Source organism: Epinephelus moara, chromosome 6 (assembly GCF_006386435.1).
Source record: "Epinephelus moara isolate mb chromosome 6, YSFRI_EMoa_1.0, whole genome shotgun sequence".
NCBI classification, from domain to species: Eukaryota; Metazoa; Chordata; class Actinopteri; order Perciformes; family Serranidae; genus Epinephelus; species Epinephelus moara.
In genome coordinates this window covers 20,728,362-20,753,842 of record NC_065511.1, presented here as the reverse complement: position 1 = coordinate 20,753,842, position 25,481 = coordinate 20,728,362, and the positions used below count along the sequence as shown (strand labels likewise).

General features: G+C 41.3%; 1 protein-coding gene across 1 annotated transcript; it reads right to left on the bottom strand.

The window, feature by feature from the left end:
• Window positions 1-16,276: 16,276 nt before the first annotated feature.
• Window positions 16,277-22,964, bottom strand: paqr7b (progestin and adipoQ receptor family member VII, b). Its single transcript, XM_050047535.1, has 2 exons — window positions 22,815-22,964; window positions 16,277-19,680 (listed from the first exon to the last, which is right to left on the bottom strand). Exon 2 carries the CDS (start codon window positions 19,672-19,674, stop codon window positions 18,616-18,618), a length of 1,059 nt encoding a protein of 352 aa, XP_049903492.1. The 5' UTR covers window positions 19,675-19,680; window positions 22,815-22,964; the 3' UTR covers window positions 16,277-18,615.
• Between the last annotated feature and the right edge of the window lie 2,517 nt (window positions 22,965-25,481).

Sequence of the window (25,481 nt, the reverse complement as noted above, 5' to 3'; positions counted from 1 at the left end):
TGTGGCTCCACATCACCAACTGTTTATGTTTATTTAGGGAGATTACATTTCACTCTCTGATACTGATTAAGCTCTTGATACAAGTAATGACTTTATATCACAGCGATTAAAAGATAAACAAGCACAGTTGAAAGAAAACTGAAGTAAGGCTTTGTAATTGCTACAAAATGACCCGTAAATTACATTATGTATATATGGTGACGACGGCTGCAGTTCAATGATAAGTAATCACAACACAACAGCTTACCATCTGCTGCTCTGCCTGAGGGAGGCGAACATATGTAGAGTTTTTATTGACTGTAAATAACGGCAAGTTATACAAACATGTGATCTATGTACAGAAAGAATAGACTCTTATTTTGTCAGTATTGTATTCATTTTCAAAGCGAGCGCCTTGTTAAATAATTCAGGTATAATGCACAGCGGAATAAACAACTGAAACTTTAACACTGCATCAGTTGTTGTTGGTGGTTTTGTTGTTGTTTACCACTTGCAGACAGCAAAACAAGAAACCAACACATTCTCACTCCGACCTCGTCACATATCGACATTTGGTCATGGACTTTCCACGTCCAGATACCCTGGGTGCAATGGTTGTTGCCGTTCTGGGACACTGTGTCAAGTTCTGCCTGTTACATGCATTGTCTTCTTTCAAAATACACTTCCGTTTTCACAGGAAATTACTGTTTACATACAGTCTCTTACAAAATAACGGCACTACGTTGGTACAACAACGTTAGGTTTAGGAAAAAACAACACGGTTTGGCTTCATAATCTCACGGGACATGAACACTAATCTTACGGGTAAAAGTCTGTGTTTGTTTGACCCATTCACCACCCTTCACACCCGCCCCTTTCAGACTTTGGTCGCCTTATTTTTGTCCGTGTTCCCCCCATGACAACGATGCTGGATGTGTATCATGCTGACATTAAAGGACAGCCTTTTTTGTCTGTGTCTGACGCCGCAAGTCACTGCCCAAGCGCCGGATTTCGACAACTTCGGAGTTAGATCGGGTTGTGTAAACATACCACTGATTAACCATACGGTTAAAGTGTTAGCAAATAGTCCACTATTTTACTGTTCACCCCATCAGATGTGGTGCAACATCTGATGGGGTGAACATAGCATTTATTCAAAGGCACGCTTTAGGCTACCCGACTAATTTAAGTCCAATATTTGCTCTCTTTAAAGGAATGCACCCACAAAATGACCATCTGTGTAGCAATTAGTCATGTCCTGTTACCTTGAATTCCTGAAGAAAACTTTTTTCTCGTATGCCTCCATCGTAAACAGCAAACATATAAATTTAGTGATTGATTGTGCACCACATTTAACAACAGAGAAACTATCAACACATCCTTTTACCAACTCTCACACAACTCTCATTTATCCAGTTGTGTGCCCAGTACTTCCCAAACATGCATTTTCTCTAAAACATTACTACCTAAACCTGCACTGACAGTAAACTTATCTACCCCAGACTCCAATACTAAAGTTTTGTTTTGTGTTTTGTGAAAATGCATGTGTTTGGAAAGTACTGAGTATACGACAAGATAAATGAGACTTGGATTATATTGCACAAGTTGTGTGAAAGTTTGTAAATGGATGAACTGATATAGCTTTGCTGATGTCAAACTTGGTCCTCAATCAATCAATATAGTATCAACATGTTCACCATTTTCCTCGGAGGTGTGCGAGAAACACAAAGTTTTCTTGATGAATTCAAGGTAACACGGCATGACTAACTGATGCACAAATGATTATCTAATCTACTTCCAGGCAATATCGAAAAAATGTTTTATGACAGAGAGGATGGATATAATTTAAGAGGGAAATTAAATTTAAAAAAAAACATTGTGTTTATACAACCTTGAAAAGTGTGTATTTCAGTGTGTGGGGTGGATTTATGGAGTGGGTTAGATGAGGTGTTAAAGGGAAGCACAACTATAGTGCACTTTAAAAAGATGTACAGACAGTATATTTACTGTAGGAGGTATGCAGACGAAGAGGTGTGATGCTATTTATCTGGGCTTGGTTGAGATGGAGTTTGTATATTTAATATCTAAGACTGTTGTTTATTTATCTATACTAGTCCATACCCATTGAGTGCAGTTGCCCATTTACAGTTTCACATGGTGTGTGTTTGGGATAGGAAACTGCAGATTAAATAGTCAGCTGAACCCATTAAGAAGAGCAATGTATTCAGACAGAGTTTTTGAAAAACGTGGGACAGACAGAATGACTGACTGACAGAATGACACACTGACAGTTTCTGTGATTATGTACAGCATACCATACCATGACTTAGTCATACCAACAATCAGAAAAAAAAAAAAAACATTCGGCCACAGGGGGAGCCACAGCGATCGGTCGCATTTTAGCAATTTTTAAGCATTTTTCTGTTGTTATAGCGCCACCCAGTTGCCAATTAGAGTTAAATTTCTCCAGTCACCTTGAGGCGTCCTGTTCTACATATCTACCAAGTTTAGTAAAAATCGATATGGCAGTTAGGCCTGGATAAGAAATTAGCTCTCTAGCGCCCCCATTTTGTTTGATGGGGTCAATAATGGAGGGGTCCCCTCAGATTATGTGTTGTCATATGCCTACAAAGTTGCGTGGTGATCGGTGAAACCCTTGAGATGTTGAAGATGATCACGCCCTCCGCAATATTCATTGCCTTATAGAAGCTCAGTTTTAGTAAGTTTTCCAACTTTTGCCAAGAGGGAACTTTAGATATTGGTCCCTAGATTATGTTCACCGAGTTTCATGCAGATCGGTCAAACTTCCTAGGAAGATCGATTTTAAGTGTTTTTCAAAAAATTCAAAATGGCGGAAAATCTATATAACCAGAAGTTATGGGTTCTTGAGGCAAACTTGTTCCTCATGAGGAGAGGCATCTCTGTGCGAAGTTTCATGTCTCTACGACATACGGGGCATGAGATATGCCCATTCAAAATTTGTAATTTCAATCAGTTGCTATAGCGCCCCCCTTTGGCCAATTGATGTAATATTGCCTCACTTGCATCCTCCCATGACCCTCTACCACTGTGCCAAATTTCACATTGTTTGACCAAGTCAGTGAAGAGAAAAACGTGGAACAAACACAGACACACACACAGACGTTTTTGTCATTATATAGTAAGATTAATGGTTGTAAGTTTGGGATAGTTGTTGACCATTTCCTTTTCAAATGAAACATGAATACTAAGAAGGGGGTAGGATTATATAAGTGTACACTTCTTCCTGCTCCTTTTTCAGCATGTCTGTTGATGTTTTGTTTGTTTTTATTTAGCTCAAAATAAAGTCATTCATTCAGTATTTTGTAGGTAAAATATTACTTTAAGCTGTTTCATTCTCCTGAGGGAAAACTGTGGCTCTTGCAAACTGCAAATACTCTAACTTTACCTGTCTTGGTGGTGGGCAGGTAACATACAAAAGGTTTATAAGAGCTGCAATGTGTTTATTCCCCTAAAATGAGGGGAGATTTTGGGGGTTAAAAAATAAGAAGCTAAAGAATCAGTTCATCTCTTGATTTTGTCGGAATGTATGTACATCTAATTGAATGACACGACTGCTGATGTGTTTGCAGTGTTAGGCTTTCATCAGAGCACATTTGACAGCAGGGAGATCTCTTTTTAAAGGAGGTATCATTTCATATTGCCTCTGGTTGTACGCCTAGAGCATTTTTATTCTCACTGTTTATAGATTTTAAAAAATCAGTTTGGTGATTAGTTTCACTTCTTATCATCTTGAATTTCGAAACCATTATTGCCTCTATACACGTAATTACCCATACTTTTTATATATTGCTGTGACAGCCTTTCCTCTACATCTGGAGCACAACTTCTCACACAGAGTCTGCCTCCCACCGGATGCTCAACTGTTGCTGAATAAGCCGGTTTAGACTGTAGAAAAGGGATCAGAGAGGGTTGCCAGTTTCAAGCGGCTCTCAGGTCTCCTGCTCTTTGAAGAAGAAAAAGTCTATTCAGCAACACTGAGCCAATATACCATATAGCACCATTTCTCTTTATCGTCTCTGTACCGCCCCAAAAATTCAATTTAACAATTTCTGTACTAATCCTCAGTGTGGAAGTAATCCCCGAAAAAGTCACAACAATAACTGAGCCCATCCAATTGCATAATCCAAGAATTACACTCGGAGTTACAACTGAAAACTGAAAATAGATAACTCCATATATCTACCGTAACGGCATTGTTCTGTCTTGCTAAACACTTTCATCATTAACTCAGAGAAGGAAGTTTCTTTTGACCGCGCCATCATGAAACAACCCTTCAATGCTGACTTCCAAAATAGAATGTAAAGATATTAAGACCAGTGATTGTCGGGAAACTCAAAATGGCTTTCTGTAGCAACAAGCATGAAAAGCTTGTTCAAACACATCCGTCGGAAAATCGAAATCAGCGCTGCAGGTGCATGGGTAATTGAATAGTGTGTATCAAGGAACAGAGATGAGCAGGGGAAGCGTACAGATAGGCCTCAACAAAAGGATCCCGAGCCATCTGGAGTCTTTTGAGAAAACTCATACTGTGGCAGAGGAGGAGGAGGGGACTCTTCACCAGGTGATGGGTTTTCAGAATTGGAACATAAAGACTCCTCTGTGCGGCACAATGTGAATAAAGGAAAAGATACATTGGGTAAGAGGATCAGGGGCTTGACATTTTGACAAGCACATAACTGTCAATAGTCTACTATAATTTATTCAATGTTTAAATCAGCTATACAGTTTATGCAAATCCTCTGTCCCAGTTCCATTACATACTGACTCTATACAGTACGTGCAATGTAATCATTGTAGCGCACTGTTAGTTAGGATGCAAGAAACCCATTGACTTAACTGTTTTGAACTCACAGGATATGATACAATACTTGTATGTCAGTCAAACTGCGACTTCAAAAATAAAACTTCACAACGAGAAATCCAGATGTTTTTGTTTTCCGAGGTGCTCCTGGAGCTGCTTCAGTGTCATCCACAATTAGCTTAAAAAGAATAGTTTTACATTTTGGGAAATACACTGAATCACTTTCTTGCTCAGAGTTAGAAAATCGACCTGTCTGTCAATACTAGCTACAGCCAGCAGGCGGTAAGAGTAGCTTAGCACACAGACTGGCAAAAGATGGAAACAGCTGTCTCTCTCAAGTGGTAACAGAATCCACCTACCAGCACCTCTAAAGCTCACTAAACAGGATGATAAGAAGTAGGGATCTGGAAGCATTCTGGGGCTGCAGTGCCATCTTACAAGGATAAGCATCTGTAGCTACGGTAGCTTGGAGCCCAATCATCTGTCATCTGTTGTCGCTCATCATCATAAATGTACAGTGTTGGGTGAGCTACTTGGAAAATGCAGTGAGCTAAGCTACCAGTTACTCTACATCAAAATGAAGTGTCACTACATTGAAGCCACCCCCAGATAAATATAGCAAACTAAGCTATGAGAAAATTGCAAAGGTAGCTCCTTTCAAGGCTACTTTTCATTTTTTTTTACCTTATGTCAAATCAGCGTTATCTCAGTGATAAGAAAAATGTCAGATAAACAAATATGCAGGCAAAAAATGTTCTGTTGAACTGTTTATTATAACAGATTTAAATTTGAACTTTCTTCTTTTTTTTTTTGACATCATCAGTCAGCCTATTGCTTTCTCTTTCTTTCTCATCTACCTACTGAATGCATTTCTCTGTCTTGGCCTCTTTCAGTCGGCTCTCTGGCTCTGTCGGTAATTCAAAAACAAGATTCCAAAATATATTTTTCAGTCAATAAAACCATAATAAACAAAAGACAGTAATATAAACAATGAAAATAACAGGCCTAAATGAAATGGTTTTTTTGGGGGGGGGGGGCAGTAGAATACGAACATGTCGTGACATCAGTATGTCACTCTTTCTCTCCTCTCTTCCTTCTGAATACTGCAAATACTGAATACTGTGTCTATTTCTCCAGTGTCCACTGCAAATCCAGTAAATATACAGTCTACGGGCAAGACAAGTAAGAGACGCGCCCTGAAGTGCAATGTATCCATCAGAGGCAGAGTAGGGCAGGTCTTGTCAACAAAAGCCAATAGCGAAGCAGCAACCAGAGTAAAACTGAAGGTGTCACCTGCAGCTGGTCAAATCACCAGCGGCGGCTGGTTTTAGAATGTAAAGCACATCACCTGTCTCTACAGCCAATCCGCTTGTAGTGAAGTCCACTGGTCAGGTCAAAATAACGCAGGCAGCGTGTTCATTTGCTGCAGCAAGCGCTCCGTCCCCGCCGAGCTGTCTGTTTCCATCCTCATGGTGTGCTGGTGTCGGGTTGGTAGGTCACTGCTGCTGCTCACTGTGTGTGCTTATGCCTCAAACACACACATTCTAATCCACTGATTAACTGGTGCTGCTTACTTATATTATTGTGGCATATTTATTATGAATACAGTCCATCTGATGCTGCTTTTATGTTTTTCGCCGTCTCATCACTACTACGAATGCAACTGTAGCCAGTATCTCACTATCACTGTCCTCATTCATACTGTAAGGAGCTACAAATTATATTCAGCCACAAAATAAGCCTGAAAAGCTGGAAATCAGAACAGAAGTACAGAGAGTTGTTGCATAGAGATGATACACCGTCTCATCTGGTTGCAATGGTGTGAACCGGCAGGTTTTTAGAAAAGCAGAATGGTTTATTGCAAGTAGTTGCCTGTTTCAACTCGTCTCATCGCAAATCTTTGGTTTGAACTGAGCTTAACACTGACTAATGTGACTTCTCTTGCCTCAACCTAACCAACCCAACCAGCAGAGGCAACAAGAACTGGCTAATCAGATGGAGAGAGAAGGGAAGGTCGTACCTTTACCATCCTAGACAAAAAAAAAAGTTCAGCAAGAACAAACGCTAGCAATCTAGAAACTGTCATCTACACTTTAATTACATCGAGCTCAGACTCCTGTCTCACTCTCCAGCCTCTCCAAACTTCAGCTGGTTCAATATACTGCAGCAAGGCTACTCACAAAATCCAATAGATTCCACAAAACACCTATTTTAGCATCTCTACACTGGTTACCTGCATGTTTTAGAACTGAGCTTAAATTTTTAATGATTACTTTTAAAGCATGTTTGGGTTATATCACTGACTTACTAAACCCTTGTGATCCTGAGTGCAGATCTTTCTGCAGGCGTCTGTTAGTAATTCCTAGGTCAAAAACCAGAGGAGACAGCCTTTGGAGTTACGGCCTCACGACTCGAGAGCAACCTGCCGGAGGAGATTTCTTCTTTCAAGTCTATCTTAAAAACACAGTTTTTCAGACTTGCTTTCCATTTCAATCGCTCATTTTTCTGTTGTGCTTTACTTGTTTTTACTGTGTTTAAGTGATTCATACCCAGCTTGTCATTATTACTGTATCAGTTCCATCATCATTTCATACTCAAAGTCTTGGACGCTTAATAGGTCAGCGGTTAGGGCATGCATCCCAAGTACAAAGATTGCAGCCCAGGGCCCTTTGCTGCGTGTCATCCCCTATCTCCCTCCACCTCTCACGTTTCAACTGTCCTATTAAATAAAGGCAAAATGGCCAGAAAAATAATCTAAAAAATTGAAAAAAATCAAACTCAAAATCTCCTGAGACTTAGTGTGTGGTATGGAATTGGGACAGAGCAAAAGTTGCATTGTATTGATATACTGTATATTGTGCTGCTATTGCCAAAATCAGATGTCGAAGAAAGGTTTAAGTAATAGTAAAGAAACAGTGCTGCAGAAGAATGGAGTACTGGCTGTCATGTCTCCACTTGAAGTGAGCAAAAGGTCATTCAAACAACACCCACGAAACAAGTCTATCTACCCCCCTAAGCTGCACTAGCACACGCCTGCTGTGAGAAAAACACAATGTCCAGGCTTCTTAAAGTTTTCCACTTTCTGGTTATCTGGGTATAATGTGTTGGGAGTCTGTAACCCTGCTCTATACAGAGAGGTTAAGGGGCAGAAGGAGGGAATTCATTATCCTTGAGCGGCTACGGGCCTTGGCAAGAGAGAGAGACCTTCAGATAGGGCATACGTGCTTCCCCCTCACCTCCACCAGCCTCTAGTATCTCCACAACGAGCTCATGATGAATAGGGCCGATCAACGGGCCAGCTGATTGGTGAAGCAAGTAGCATCCAGGCTACAGCAAAGATGAAGAGGAGGCACGAAGTGTCTGTTTTGGACCAAACTGAATCTATTACATTTGTAGTATATTCTGACAGTGCTGTTGTGTGAGCTCTACAATATATATCAATGCCAGCCAGGACAATGTAACGTTTATAAATGATGCTGATTCTCTCATGATACTTTATAAGTAGCATTAACATTAGACTATACAATGGGCCAGTGCCTTGTTAATGGTTTTTACAAAGCCAATGACACACTCACTGTGTTACTTAAGAACAATCACATTCTAAAAGCAGCCATCGATTGGCCGGAGCCTCGCATTTTACATGCCTCGACAGTCTGCTTCATCTACCCTTTTATCTATATTTCATGCTTCTGTTTCTTTTAGCCTTTATCTGTCTTCTGCAGTGTCTTCCTCTGCTTAACAATACACTGAGTGATGACTGATGAGAAGCACTGCTGTGGGAATGCCAGAATAAACAGAACACTGTGAAGTACAGAACCCGTTTTAGTTGCTAAACGCGACTGAAAAACAATGGCAATCAAAACAATGCAGAAAGCAGAAGAGGCTGAGTGACAAGCACAGAATATAACATGTAAAGTGTTTCTAATTTGAACACGAGTATATACATCCAAAAACCACAAAAGGCTGGGTTTCTTTTCTCAGAAGAGCAAATCTTTTAAAAAGCTGTAAAGCTGGAATCATGACGGTTTTGAAGGCCCTATTTAAACACTTTATAGAGCATGGTCTAAAGTGCATTGCACAAGTGCATTTAGGGCGTGTCCAACTCCTCTTATGCTGTGTTTTGGCCGTAACATAGATTCATCCAATCAGAGTGTCATCTTCCATTTCCTTTAAAAGCCAGGTGTGTCTGCAGATGGTGCATTGCTATTTAAATGGTAGATTCGGCAAATTGGAGAAGTGAGCCGTTTTCTGCTGAGAGTGCAGTAAGAGCAGTAATATGACTGCAGCAAATATCGTGAGACATTTACGCAGCAAAACTAAAAACTGCAGTTATGAATTTGACACAGGAAACAGAGCTTAACTCTTAGCTTCTGAAAAAGTCAATGAAGTTACGCCGTTCCTCTTGTGCAAATACACACAAGCCTCTCTCATCATGCAGAGTCAGACAGCAGCTCTGCAGCTCGACTCTGCTCTCTGTTCTGTTCACATTTTAGAGAACATAATTAATATTTTCCTCATTAATCATATATTATTTCACTCACCTGCAACCCATCTGCACGTCCCTGTGGGTGTAACAGGCAGAAGGTACTTGCATTGTGAACCCAAACATGTTGGCACATCTTACTATCTGAACAAGGCACCCTTTGAATTGCAGGAAAATAATGTGCCTTCTTAACTTTACAACAGGTTTCTGTTGGTAAAAAACACAAGTGGCTTCTGCTGCCTTAAAATAGCAACACACCAACAATGAGCCTGACCACACCTCATCTTAAGACCTACATGCCCATGGGTGCACGGACAGGGTCAGGTACACTTGCTCCTTACACAGCGTGGGCGCTGGCCATAAAAATGACAACTGTGTTGGTCTAAAACTAGTCATGACAGCTGAGCCGCGTTGTGTGCCGCTTTAGAAGGAGATATACTTTGTAAATCCCTGAGAGGAAATTCAACTTTTTCACTCTGTTGTCATATACAACTAAAAATACACACACATGCACAAACAGGACCTATACATGCATTGAGTGGGGGGATGTCAGGGTGAGGGAGCTGCCCATAGGCAGGTGCCCCAGGCAGTTGGGGGTTTGGTGCCTTGCTCAAGGGTGCTTCGGCAATGCCCAGTGGGAAAACTGGCACCTCTCCAGCTACCAGCCCACGCTCCATGCTTCGGACAGTGACTTGAATCAGCAGCCCCCGGTTCCCAACCCAAGTCTCTATGGACTGAGCTACTGCCATAGCCTGAGTGTCAGACTGAAGCTCCCAGAACCTTCAGTCTGACATGGCTTCCATTGAAGGCGATTTACAAGGGGGAGGGAATTTGATTTTTCCCTAACCAATCAGTAGAGATCAACGACTCACCCAGAATCTGACGTCATTAGTATCCATGCCTCGGGGGTGCCGAAAACAAGCGAGCATTGCCCGTTTAAAATGTCTCCGTCGTCGTGCACGCCCAGCTGCATCGCCGTTAAATCCAGTTTAGCAGCTTCCTTAATTTGGTCCTCCATTAACGCGAGTAGTGGCGAAATACCTCGATAGCATCGTTAATGTGGTCTGTAGGATCTGTAGCGGTCGCCATTGTTGCTATCCTCACCAGTTACCCACCGGCGTACAGCTTGACATCAGCGTGGCGCTGATTGGCTAATCGCTAGACCCGCCCCCACCCCCGGCGTTCATTGGTCCTTCCATCTTTTGGACGAGATAAATCGCAAATTCATTGCAGTATGCCAGACCAGAGATGCAAGCCTACTCAGTTGAGTGGGCGGGGTCTATGGTCTGGAACCAGGCTACTACTGCCACCATACTGCACTGAGACTAGGACCCTTCCTGTGTTTGTGTGGATCAAAAAGAATAGCTTGACTTCCTGAAAAATACTCTCATTATTTACTTTCTTGCTAAGAGTTTGCGTTTGATACCACTCTCAGATCTGTCTGTTTAATGTGAAGCTGAAGCAAGGGTTAGCTTAGCTTAGCACAAAGACTGGCAACAGGGGAAACAGCTAGCCTAGCTCTGTCCAAAGGTTAAAACAAAATCTGCCTGTAAGCACCGCATGTTTTATCTTATTTGTTTAAACCTGTGTAAAAAAAAAAACTAAGTGGGTTATGTACCGCACTATTGGCTGGGAGCAATAGCGTATCCTGATATGGGCTGAATGGGCGTTTGCCCAGGGCTGCACTTTGTCACAACGTGTGGGGGGGGCGGCAGGAGCAGGTTCTGCCCACTTGACATGCTGCTGTGTTGTGCTATGGCCTGTGTGCCATAGCACAACACCGTGCTGGAATTTGTTATTTACGTGACAACGCCTGAACGCAACACAGGCTCCGCTCCATAGACTAGCCTCGCGTCACCAGGCTCTTCACGTACGGGGAAGAGCCTGGTTTCCATTCACTCTGAATTTTGTCTGGATTCTGGTTCCAGTCTAGAGAGCGGATCCGGAATTCACCACATTCACCAAAATTAAAGTGTTCACCAAAGTAAAACTTTAAATTCTGGCGCACCATCGATTTACAATAAAAGAAAAAGGTTAACTTCGTGGCTTGGGGCTTTTCTTGTAAATTGTATTCTTTAAATTAAAAGGTTTCACCTAATTTTTATTAGCTTGGTGCTTTTATTTTGACGGAAAGGCGCATCCATCGAATTCCGGATGCTGTCTCTTTCGCCCTGGTTCCGGTTCCTTACCAAAACTGCCACTAAACGGCCCCAGACTACCATAAACTGTGTGTACAGTACCGTGCTGCGCTGCTGTGCGAGCAGCGTGTTACACACTGTCCATAACAATAACTATGTCAGGTAACAAACTGCGTCGGACTCGGGTCGGTTCAATCAGGAAAATGCAGCCTGAGCCGCGCTCTAGTGTGCTCACCTGTAAGTGTGCCTTAGGGGGGTGTCGCGCAGGGCGCCATTTAGGCTAGAACCGCCACTGGCTGCGAGCAGTGATTTCCTGCCCCCTATAAAACCACAGCTTGTTATATTCTCACTTTGGTTTTTGTATTGATTACTTAAACGATATGTAATGAGTTAATCAATTTTAGAGGTTTGTTACCTTGGAAAGAAGCGGGCAAGTTTTTAACTCCATGTCCAGTCTAATAGCTAAGCTAAGCAAAGCTAAGATACATATTTAAGATATGAGAGTGGTATCAATCTGCTCATGAAACATTTGGGAAGAAAGCAAATTTCCTATAACTATCCCTCTAGGTCTACACAAGAACAATAACAGATTTTTTACAAAGCTGCATTACGTTAGGTAAATCAGGTGTATAGGCAGCACTTAATGTTATCTAGCTTTTGTTCAGTGTACCACAACATTTTAGACCTTAAGAACCAATGAACATTTCAAAGTCCTTTCAATACCCTTTCCATACTTCAAATAGACCATTGTTTCAACTGTAATGAGAATGAAATCTACTGTATCAAGCAGATAATGAGCGGGAAAAATACTTCCAGTCCTGCTGTTTGTCTGCTTCCACATGCGCTGCCTCTGTGCCGTTATTAGTTATGAGTACATTACCAGGACTGGAGGACAGGTATTGCATTTTCCATTTTGATTCATTTCTAATTTACAGTCAGATAAAGCTTCATTCAGTTCCTCATATGATTACATCCTTCATAACACAGTGACTTTCTCAAAGCTTTTCTCCACGTAATAACAAAAGCGAGAGACCATATGAAAATGCCACAATAACAAAGGATGTGGGAACAAAATACCTGGCAGCACAGAAGAGGTTCATCAAATAACAAAAAAAAAGAGAGACAGATGGAAAAAAAGAAGTTGGCTGTCTGTCACCTGGCAAAAAGGAGGAGGCGATTTAATAACTCTGAACAAAGCTGTTCCCTCTAGCAAGTCAAACCTTTAATTACAAAACACGATAGCAGACCAAGGCCACCCAATATTACCTCTGCAACCTTGATACAAATCATACAAAGCAAATGAAGCGTTTAAAAGGGAAGTGGAGAGGAGCAATAGCTTTGCAGCGCAAGTCGCGTAGAGGGGAACCGAGGCAGAGGGAGAGGAGGCAAGTGAAGCTGAGAGGAGAGGGACGGCGAGCTACTCAAGGAACAGGGGTATGAAAATTGATGGAGTCTGGGGAAGCAATTGATAGTTAGAGGACAGGAAGCAGGCTGTAAGGCAATTATCACTATCTCTGCCATTTGATTTAACACCGTCTGAGTGTGTAATACTGTGAATTAATCACATCCAGGGTAGGTACATCAGGAGCCCATTTCTGCCTTAAATTTCAATGATTCTTCTCCATCACTGGAAAATGTACTTAAGAGATATTCTAATTAGTGCGGCATATGAATTTCCACTCACTCAGGGTGGAAATGTATGTGTTTGTGTGCAGTTAGGAGAGAGGCAGAAGGCAAAGCTTGATGAGACAGTAACCTTATATAAATGTGGCGTGCGAGCCAGCTCAATCATCACACGCAAAGCTCCTGACAAATATCAACAAAAGGCACGGTGCTATGTAAACCCACACACACACACTCCCGTATATTTAGACTAATAGGAACAAAATAGACACGTGTAAACAAAAAGTAAGCATTAACACCCGAGCCACCCCATCCACACATAGAGCATGGATACATGTGCATGCATAAACAATAGGTGCCACCCACGAGGCTGCAGCGCGAGCAAGATGCCGCACCAACTACTGTACTGCTCCCAGAGGAACATCTGCATGAATAGCATTGGATTTAATCATGTAATATTATTCTTCGTCTATTAAGCAAATGTTTACAATGATAATTAACTTTTGTCCATTTTCACTGAGGGTTTAATTCAACACAGGAAATGCCATACAGTGTGTTGTTTAGAAATCCAGGCTGCAGATGGCTTGTAATGAATATTCTGATACGTTACAACAGCAGGGCATCACTTTCAATAAAATGCATTTTAAAAGAACTGTCTTGATTGACCTGCAAGTTCATTATAAAGTGCTGTGATACATCAGTAATGTGCAGTAAGTTTGGGATGATATGCAGATCATTTGTGCCCCCTAATGGAAAGATTCATCCTTGTAAACATTGTTTTTGTTTGTGGGATGAAATATGAAAGTTATTGGGCTCATCTGTCCAGAAGAACTTTTCCTTCCCTGGATATGCTTTGCAGCTCTTTGCTCAAAATTAACTGTGTGCTTATCTATATTTAACTCATGTATACTGCACAGAAGAGAGAGGCCCTCTGTGGGACAGTGGGCCCAACACAATGGTGCATTCATCAACCTGGAGCAGAAAAAAGGCCAGCGGTGTCACAACGGCTTTTTTCATCCCAACTGTGATAAATCTTTGAAACATATGCACCACATTTGGCTGTCCACCGTTACTCATTGAAGGATATTGTTGAACTTATCAGACATCTGAAGCCATTTTACTCACAGAGAGATTTACAGGATGTGATAAACTGTTTCTTTATGTTCAACAGTAAACATTAGACGGACGTCTTTACCAAAGATGTCTCTATAAAATGTTTATGGGACTGAGGCTCTTGTAATTAACAGCACTGCAGTTCCGCTTGCAAATCCACGATGACAAATATATACACACACACACACAATCTTTTGCCCTCATAGAACACCTTTTTTCCTCAAAATACCTCTCCAGAGTCAGTTTTACCTGAGCTGAGCCAATCCTCTCAATATGCTGTAGTTTTCCCTTTGCTGCCAAACTGCAAGTCCTCCCAAACAACAAGGCTGCCCTCTGGTGGTGTTAAGAGTGACTACAAATATAACTGAGACATGTCTTTGAGGAGCAGATTGTAGAGTAAGCCTGTCTTTACTGTCTATTATTTACATTTACCGCCTCATAACCTGTAGTCCAAAGCCATTACTCTGCTGGTAGTCGGGTCTGAGAATAAAACCAACTGCCTGTCGTACATTTTGGCGACCGTATAAGATGACTGGTGAGGGTATGGCTTAAAAAAATATTGGCTTTCAGAGCGGTTTTATTATCTGCGTGGTAAAAAGACAGGCCAAACAGATCAGCAGTCTCCAGTTAAGACATAAATCATCATCTCATATCTTAACATGCATCTTTTGTGTTGGGAAATAAGACTTAAAATGTGAGATTTACAACAGCATGCACTTAAAATGGGCCTTTATAAACCTTCAGTTTGACCCAAGCTGCTAATGCTGCATAGACCTAAATGACCAAATGTGGAATGCAATCACAATGAAGCTACATTGAGTTTAAATATAAAGAAAATTAAAGGTCCAGTGTGTAAGATTTAGAAGCATCTATATGCAGAAATGGAATATGAAGCCCAGTTCAGACCAATGATTCGCAACGAGACAAAAGCGTTTTAGAACGTTGCAGAGGGAAGTTGCAGCAGTGTGAACTGGGCGTCTGAGCTCAACTGAAGCTGGCTGATGAGGTCACCTGCAACTCAGCTGGTCATATTGCCGGTGGCTGGTTTTGGAACGTAAGGCACGTCACCTGTTTCTACAGCCAATCGGCTTGTAGTGAAGTCCACTGGTCAAGTCAAAATGGCCGCAGGGCAAGTGCTCCGTCCCCACTGAGCCCTCTGTTTCCACCCTCACGTGTGCCGGTGTCGGACGATGTGTCGCTGCTGCTGCTCACTGTATGTGCTTATGCCCCCCACATACACACATTCTCATTGACTAACTAATTGGTGCTGCTTACTTATATTACTGTGGTATATATATCATGAATACAGTTCATCTGATGCTCCTTTTGTTTGTTTTTCACGGTTTCAAATGCAGCTGTAGCCAGTATCTCACTATCACTATCCTCATTTATATGTTAAGAAGCTATAAATTATATTCAGCCACAAAATACGCCCAAAAAGCTGGAAATCATAACAGAAGTACAGAGAGTTGTTGCATAGAGATGATACACCATCTCATCTGGTTGCATTGGTGTCACCTGAAACTAAATTGTGTTTGCATTACCTTAGAATAAGCCGTTTATATCTACATACAGAGCAGGTCCTCTTCCACAGTGTCCGCCATGCTGCTCTACAGAAGCCCAAAACGGACAAATCTGGCAATTCACGTTTTTGTGTTGGCTATCATGGCTCTCCTACACACTTGGCACATGACGGAAGTTTCATTCTGCAACCTCACTGCTAGATGCTACTAAATCCCACACACTGCACCTTTAATGTGTTGTAATCTATGGAAACAAAGAGACGCTGTAACTGTCTGAATCACGTAACACACTGACAACCAAATTGTGAAAACACCACATGTAGTCTTGGTGTTCTGAACACCACTGAATTTAGAGCATTAAAACCAACTTGTGTTCATTTCAAAGTGGGGAATTCAAAGATGATTTTCAGAGTACAATATTTCAAGGCTATGAATTCATTCCACTCAAACTTCAAGATCCAGCAGCACAATTGGGTTTTGAGTTGCTAACAAGAGTCAAATTATTTTGGCCTTCCGCGCTTCCATACAAACCCGACCTGTGAAAAATGAAAAGAAGAATTCAAAGTTTCTTTAACACTTTATTTTCTTAAATACAACAGAATATTAGTACAGTCAGTCACACATTTTTTTTTTATTTAGAGGCAGAAGACATTCTGGTCCCTCTCACCCTGCTTTCATAACGGGATAAAGGGAAACCTTGGGTGGCATCAGAGGCTACGTTTACACACAAACTCACTTATACACTTCAAAGTGCTGCACATATTCCAGTTAAGAACTTTGTTGTGCAACTGTGACAGAGTGTCCTTGTTGCGACAAACAATCTATCTAGCAAAAAAGACTTGTCACTTCCCAGTTGCTCCCTTACTGATTGAACAAATCCAGGTCCTCTATAACACATGGGAAAGAAATTATAATCCCAGTAGTAATATTTTTTTGGACAATAAACTCATGTCATAGGCAGCGCTGGTGAGAGATTTACAGGCTTCATTTGCCAATTGGATATCATTAGCCTGTAACAAAGCCTTTCAATGAAGTATTTGACTACATGTATAAAATTAGCCTTGTGCACTAGAGCCTCAATCTTGTTGCCAACGCATTAATAACCGTGCACAACAAGGGAGTTGTCTTGCAGAGGTTTCTGCAGGTTATTCAGGATTATGCAGAAACCAGAATAACCACATTAACAGCAGATACCTCTGTGCGTGTAAACATAGCCAGTGTTGTCAGCTACAGTATATACAGTGTTGATTTCAGGCAGTGCATGATGAGACCAGGTCAGTAATGCCAAAGTCAACTGATAAAAAGGTTCATATTTAGGGGCGTTAGGGTTAAATCTCACTGGTAACATGTTTGCAGTCAGGTCAAGACATCATTTAAATCAGCTTCTGACATTCTGTCTTTGAATTCATCACTCAGTAGTACCATCACTGAAGCAATAACAGATTCATTGGCACATTAAACACCATCATGAACAGAGAGTGCTCTAATGAATATAGATCATTTCTGACATTTAAAGATTTTGTGAGGTAAAAATATAAGCAACATTATCAGTGAGCCGTATCTGTGTGATATCTTTTTTTTATACCAAAAGTCATCAAACTAAGAGAAAAAAAGAAACACAGGAACCCTTCAGTGTAACAGTGCAGCAGAATGAAAATGATGTATTCGAAGCCATTTAAAGTCTGATAGGCCGCAGGACACTGAACACAAAACACACTCTGAACATTTGCATCAGCACAGGAATGTGCCATATTCCACTGCAAAAAAAAGATGCATTCAGTTCTGAGTGCCATTAGGTGGAGACAAAATGGGATGCAAATGACTTTCGAGAGGAATACAGCTTATTTACAGGGTAAGAAAGAAGTGCAAGGCTAAGCTTTCATAGACATTCACACACTTAATATCCACAGTATATACCAAAAGACATGCATAGAGGCACGTACATATTCATCATACAAAAAGAAAACATACCAAAAAGCAGAACACCAGTCAGACGCGGCTTTTGTGACTCGAAATCTGATCACCCGACAACGAAAACAATGAGCGCAAAAGCTTTGACATCATGGGATGTGAAAAGGCAAAAGCTGAAGTTCCAGCCCTTTGAATAAAAAAGATTAACATTGTCACAACAACAAAGAGACATCAGTAATCTTCCATCCATTTCTTAACCAATACTGAGTGCCAGCCTCATATTCAGCGTAATTCAACAGAATGTTATCGCCCAAAGAAAGAAAATCTCCTTCTTCTTTTTTTTTTTTTTAAATAAGAGGTACAATATTTGGTTTTCAAACTGGGTTCTCAATTTTCCCAGAATATGTTCAAACATTAGTGTGGCACAGTGTGAGCGCCTTGATGAATTAAAAAAAAAAAAATCCCTGCTTTGATCCCTTAAAGAGAGGGGCGGAATCAGAAGGAAATAAGAGTCAGACGTGTGTATCAAGACCAGCGATTTAAATTGGTATCTGACTGTAATATATTAAGTGTTACGGGATTGGAAATTGTAAAAAATAAATGCTTGTGTGATTTGAAATGCTACAATTTGATTGACACAGTCGGATTATTTTAAATACAATTTGGTAAAAGGCATCTTAAGAAACTAGTCTTAATTTTTCTGCTCAACTTGACAGAAACGGTGAAGTAAAACCACATTCTTCTTATTGTGTTTACGTACTTCCTGTTCTGCTACGGACAAATGATAAGATTCCCTTTTCGTCTAGTAAGTCACAAAAACACACCCTTAAATCACTTTTTTTAGCTCACTGTTGTTTGGCAGATCACATAGAGAAGAAATAATCATAAGTCACTTCACAAACTGATAACTTTCATTGACATAAACTTCTGAATTATTTTAATGAATGGTCACTACAGAGTAAAATAAATTAGACTCTTTTTTTTTTAAAATCATTTCAACTCTTACTCAACCTTCTCGTGCAGAGAGGCACGGACACGGTTGCGCACGTAAAAAGCGGTAAGAGCACTGCAGCAGGCAGTGAAGATGAAGAGCGCAACGGCGTCGTGCGCGAGGTCGCCGTGAAGGCGCTCGTAGAAGGGACGGCGCTCTGTGAAGTCCGTTTTCAGCGCCTCGATCTGCGTCAGGGTGCACACCACCACGAATATGTGAAAGATCTGGTGGCCCTGCCCGATGAAGTCACACTTCCCAGGGAACAAACTCTCTGGGTGAGGGCAGCAGAAGAAGTAGGCGCTGATTAGGAAAAAGACCACGTGGTAGAAATGGTACGCCACAATCGGGTCGGAGCAGCCCTCCTGGTAGCAGCTGTAGATGCGGTGAACCACAGGGCTTATGTCTAAACAGTAAGCCAAGGCTGAGGGCACCACTTGGCAGAGCTTGATGGCGAACTTTGGCAGCTCATGGCTCGCGTATTTGCCGTAGCAGCAGCCGAAGCAAGTGAGCCAGGCTAGGAACGCCGCGGCGGGTAAAAAGAGCCCTTGCACTCTGGTGTGCCACTCCTTCTCTATGGCGTAATAGTAGTGCGCCAGGGCACTGCCATACTGGTAGACGGCGACCCCCACGTAGTCGAGGAAGTAGAAGGTGTAGTAGGAGAGCTCGGACTTGGCAGAGAGGAGATGAGCGAGGGCGCTGAAGGAGAGGTAGGTGAAGGCTGCCAGGAGGACAATGAAGAGGGGCTGAGCGTGAGGGTCTCGCAAAAAATCGACCGTCTCCGAGATCTCCTGCCACTTCACCAAGATGATGAGGGCAGCCAGCAGGTGGGTCCACACATTTAGGGTCTCGTTGTGCCTTTGGAAGAGGGTGAGGAAGTAGTAGCGCCAGCTTAGGTCCGGCTGTCTGTAGCCAGTGAGGATGTGGCGCTCGCGGAACACCCAGGGAACGTCGGAGATCTTCACAGTGCAAGGCAGCGTGGGGAAGGCTGACTCCAGCAGCTGAGGGATCTGACGCAGCTGCTGCGCGTTGATAAACAGGCGACCAATCTGCTCCATCACCACCGTCGCCATGGTAAACTGGAGGCCAGAGAGGGAGGGCGGAGAGAAGGAGCGAACAGTCAGTTAGTCAATATCTGTCTGGCTGTGAGCTACTGTCGTCTCCAGATCTGTTTGTGTGCATCTGTGTGTGCATGCATTGAACTCTGTGTGTGTGTGTGTGTGTGTGTGTGTGTGTGTGTGTGTGTGTGTGTGTGTGTTACTGCAATACTACTATCACAAACCAAACAGTAGTGTAAGAGTGGTTTGGTCAATGAACAGAAATATAATCAGTGAATCATTTAGTCAGTTATCAAGCCAAAACATTACTATAGTATGGCTCCAGATTTTGCCAATTCCCCCTTTTATGTAACTGGAATTTGAAAATCATTTGTTTTGTACAGCTGTATTGCATAGCGTCACTGTTAACAGGCATTTTTACTGTTTTCCTACATTTTCTACACCAAACGATTGATCCAAAAGTTATCAACAGATTAACTCATGAAAAATAACCTTAAATAAAAGGTACATAAAATCTCCGATCAAACAGATGGAAAGGCTGATGACATTTTTCCTTAAAGCTGCAATAACGTCCTTCCTTTTTGGGTCAGAAAACCTAAACAATAAGCTGCAGACTAAAAGGCTCCGTAGAGATTAATTGCAGTGGTGTTTGACACTGACAGTAACCCCCATTCGCATCAGTCATGTTGGTCCACTTAACAATATTGATTAGTGCAGCTTTAAGTGTTTTCATTTGAATAAGTGATGTTTTGTTGATTAATCTCACATCAGAAATTCCTCTCAAATTGTCGGATATGAATTAAGGCCTCACAATATATTGCTTTTTTTAATCATCATTTGCAGTGTCAAATTGTGCAGTAAACACAACGCAAAGACAGCGATATTGAGTTAGCTGAAAGTGTATCAGTAAAAAACTGCACTTCAAAATGTAACTTATTGCAGGTGAGTTGTAAATGTAGCGGCCCTCTGCAGCTGACTCAATTATTTCAACTCGTCCATGTGAACTGTGTGTTTGAGTTTGATACAAGGTACAAACAATGAAAGCATGACATGAATATAACAATATGGGAACCTTTTTCGGAAAACAGAGAAACCTCTTTATTTTTTTAGTAGAATTTATTAATATTATTACTGTTGTTTGCATTTTATTATCTTTAAAATGTCTGACCTGTAAGGGACAATGATCTGTGTGCTTTCGATATCCTTCTGGACGAGAACACAGTTGCTTCCCAGTTCGTATAAGGTTTTTGAAAATTAATAACGATTAGGGCTGCGACTAACGATTATTTTCATTGTCGACTAATATGTCGATTATTTCTGCTACTGGTCGACTAATCATTTTATCGAAAAATGTGTTAAAATGTTGAAAAATGTTGGTATGTCTCTCCCAAATCCCAAAATTATGTCATCTAATGTCTTGTTTCGTACTCACGCCAAAGGGTTTTAGTTCACCGTCATGGGAGAGTGTGTAAAGCTGCCAATATTTGAACGTAAGGAGCTGCAATAAGAGTATTTTGGGGTTCTTTTATAGTATTTTTCTATGAAAAATGACTCAAACCGATTACTGATTATTTTAATAGTCGATTAGTCATTGATGAGTCGACTAATCGTTGCAGCCATAATAACGATATTGCTGCCTTTTTGTGTTAAGTTCAGTGTCCAGTTTGTCTACTAACAGAATGTTGGAAATAATTTCATCTATTTATTTTTATTGGTTGTATTTTAGCAGAGCAGCCTACTGAAAGACGCACAAAAGCAGAACAGAGCACACTTCAATATCTGTTCATTCATCATAGGTAATATTGTCATAGTATTCAGTAACTTTATTTCATTGTTTCCTGATATTGTGTGTCCTTTACATGAACATTATCTGTGGTGGCAATAGTTGTGTTGCTATTTTTGCTGGTGTGGCTGACCATCTGATCGGTGTCTCCAAATGTGTCCCCAAGCTTTTAGCTGCTCTACGACATGATGCATCACCCTCAAGGACCGTTACACACCACAGGACCTCAGGTGCAATAAAGCTCTGACCTCAGCTGCTCTTTTGGTCGTAAATTCTGCCAGTGAGGCCTTTTTTTTTTTTTTTTTTTTTTTTTTTAGTTCTCAGTATCGGTGATTGTTAATGGGAAATCACTTCCTAAAAAGTGTAGAACTTGACACACAGTCGATATTTCCAACAATGTGTATATTTACGAGGCGTGGGTAGGATTTGATTTTGATTTGATTTTTGATTTTTTTTAATTAAAGAGAATGGGTGATGCTATTATATGCATTAACAGATATTCTATGTATTAAAGGATATGAATGAATCCAGTTTAGGACAGCCAGAGATGATACATGTACTGGTATCACAGAGCATTTCCATTCAAAGAGTTGCAAACACTGGAAAATGACCTGACCTGATAATTTGGGTTTATGTGCAGTGCAATAAATAAAGATTTGCTGCTTACTAATCAAATGCAATGATCTGAACTGTGCACACTGTACTGATTTTGTCTGTGGGGCTATAACATGAGCACCCTGCACACATAGTGGGAGCAGGGTTAAAACCAGTTATGCTACACATATCATTGATTTGATCTCTCTGGCTCCCTATACTCCACTTCCCAGAGATGCTGGGAAGGCAGAGGGCACAGACAGAGAGAGATCAGGCTGTGTGGGATGAACACAGGCCGAGGTTCAGGAGGAAAAGGCGTGGAGTGATGAATGGGAAGAGATTACGTAACATAACCCCCCATCCGACGTCCACACCCTCCGTTTCCAGCAAGGGTTGCAATCCTTTGAAATATTCATGGCTGAGGAAAAATGCTCGACAATAAGACGGCAGGATGTTTCATATTATATGTGTAACACCCAGGCCTGTGTGGGCCCGGTTGCAGTGCATTGCCCACAAGCAAATCTGCACCTGATATCTCTGTGTAAATTTGAGATCAAGTGTCCGAGATAGATTTGCATTCCTCCGAGCCTGGAGGCTTGCCTCTATTCCTCATGTGCATCACAAACCTGTGCTGTGAGCTGAGGAAATACCGCCGCACGCTCATGAGAAATGACTGGCCATCTGAATGTGCACCACGCTATGCCCCTGGAACGTTACACCGACAAAATGGCATGGATTATGGAGATGAAATGAATGAGGATAAATCACACGCACATACCTGTAGACGGTAGAATCAAACCAAAGCCTTGAGTTTAGCGGTGGATGAACGCGTTAGAGCCGCACGGGATAGAGATAACATTGTTTGAAGGGGTGAACGGAGAAAGGATGACCGTGACGGGAGCAGCGCCTGGCGGCTCTCATAGCTGCTGGGAGGATACAGGGCACTTTGACGAGCGGGTCTTACAGCCAATCAGAAAACAGGGTGCTGATCCGTCCTGCGGTCGCGCACATTGTCTGACCAATCACAGCTGCCGTCTCGCTGATGAGCCCGCCCACACTGAAATTCTTCCACTGCCAATGAATGTATAGCACTCCAGTGAGGCATTTCTAACAGATAAGGAGCCTTTGGGTGTTTCATAGCTGACCTCACATTTATCAGACTGGTATACCTTTGTAGAAGACATGTTATATTAATATTGATATTAGTGATAACCTTATTTTCAACTCATGAGGGTCAACATGTAGCTATTATCCTCCTGAGACTTTTGTTTGGTGTGCATTTTTAATTTCTCCTAGCTATTTTGGATTAGTAGGATCTGATAAGTATAAAATACCAAACTTTGTCAATGATTAAAAGTCCCAATGTCCGAAGAGAGACAATATTAAAGTCTGAATGTCCTTAAACGAGCTGATGATGAATTCCAAATGTATTTAAACGAGTTCTTTTATCAGTCTTAGCTTGTTACTGTTGCTAAAATTGGTCACATTTTTGTGGCATATCGGAATATATAAAAGCTAGATTCTAAACCCTCACTTTATTGATAACCCCACGTGAAGTAAGTCATATTCACTTGTTAATTTTAAAAAGACATATTTTTGACATCTTGTAGCCTGTCACAATAGGATGGGCCCTGATAAGGCCTTCATCATCTGCAACTGTCTGTTTCTTTGAAGGTTTAATGTGTATTTAGGTATTTAGGTGTACGCTTGTGCATATGTATACTTTTCTTTCTTTTTCTTTTGTAATGCTGTATAGCAGTTTATATGTTGTTAAAAACCAATAAAAACATGTTTAAAAATGGTGTGGCACACAACTACAGACGTTATAATAGTAATAATAACAAATCTTTTAACAATCTTGCATGTACGGGGGAGAATAAAATCATTTATTAATCATAAATAAACAAGTTTCAACCATTAAATCTGATCAGACTGACTTGGCAGAAATGGTTGCCATCTTGTTTTTACATGGATTAGTGTATTGTGGTCTTACCACCACTAGATGGCACAAAAAAGTGTCCTTGAACGAGGACAAGAGGCCTAAATTAAGCAGATTGAATTAGAAGGACCATCCATCCATCGATTTTCTAACCGCTTATCCTCTTTAGGGTCGCGGGGGGGCTGGAGCCTATCCCAGCTGACATTGGGTGAGAGGTGGGGTACACCCTGGACAGGTTGCCAGACTATCGCAGGGTTGACACATAGAGACAGACAACCATTCACACTCACATTCACACCTACGGACAATTTAGAGTCACCAACTAACCTGCATTCTTTGGACTGTGGGAGGAAGCTGGAGTACCCGGAGAAAACCCACGGTGACACGGGGAGAACATGCAAACTCCGCACAGAAGGGCTCCCACAACCGGGATCGAATCAGAAACCCTTTTGCTGTGAGGCGACTGTGCTAACCACCACACCACCGTGCCACTTAGAAGGACCAATACACCCAAAATGTAGTGTCCTCATATGAAGACACAGAGTCTCAGGAGGTTATTACCTAACCCTTCTGCGATGCGTTTACTTAGATACAGATTTTTCTAGATATGATAATGCCACTCCTGGAGGTTTTACTTTTGACCATTTTTGCACATATATGCAGTGGTGGCAGATGTACAAGTAGGAATAATAGTAGAAATACCATAGCTTACTCCATTGGAAGTAAAAGTCCTGGGACTTCTTAAGCATGACACTTAAGGCTTAATTTCTCCTTCGCTGAGGGATTTACACAGTTGCACAGAATCCCTTAAAAGTTTTCATTAGTTAGGGGAAAAACATTAGCTACTTTACTGTGTTGAAAGAGATTTCACAGCGGAACAAGTTTCCATAGAGATTGTTTGTTTGCTTGAACTCACACTTGTGACACCTGTTATCATCTCACAAAGTTGGCTAAAGTTAGATAGTAAAAAAAATAGCAGAAAAAAAGGAGACAAGAATAATGGTCAGAGGAGAAAGAGATTATACCTCTGGAGGAATGCAATCATAGAAAGCACATACTGCAAAGGAAATTTGATCCCCAAGTACCACAAAACAATTATTGGAAGAAACTGCAACGAAAATTAATTCAGTCAGATCTTTAGTCTAAAATCAAACATGACCAACCATAAACTCAGTCACATTGCAGTTAAGACAGAGTCAGAGGTACCTCAAGTACCTTTTTTGCAATTTGCTTTGGTTGCTAAGGTATTTTGTGCAACGGTCAAGGAATTCCTTAAGTATAAGACCAAGACAAGGAGAAAACCATAAATACTGAAGTGACCATTTTAAGAAAACCTTAAGGAGAAGACTTAAGGGTGTTTGTGCAACTGATTTATTTTAAGGAAACTGTTACATCCTGAGGTCCCATTAAGGTCATGTTTTCCTTTCAGTTTTTGTCAGTATTTCCTGTTTTATTTTGATACTCACCCTTGTCTCTCGTTTCAAGCACTGTACTTCCTGCCCCTGT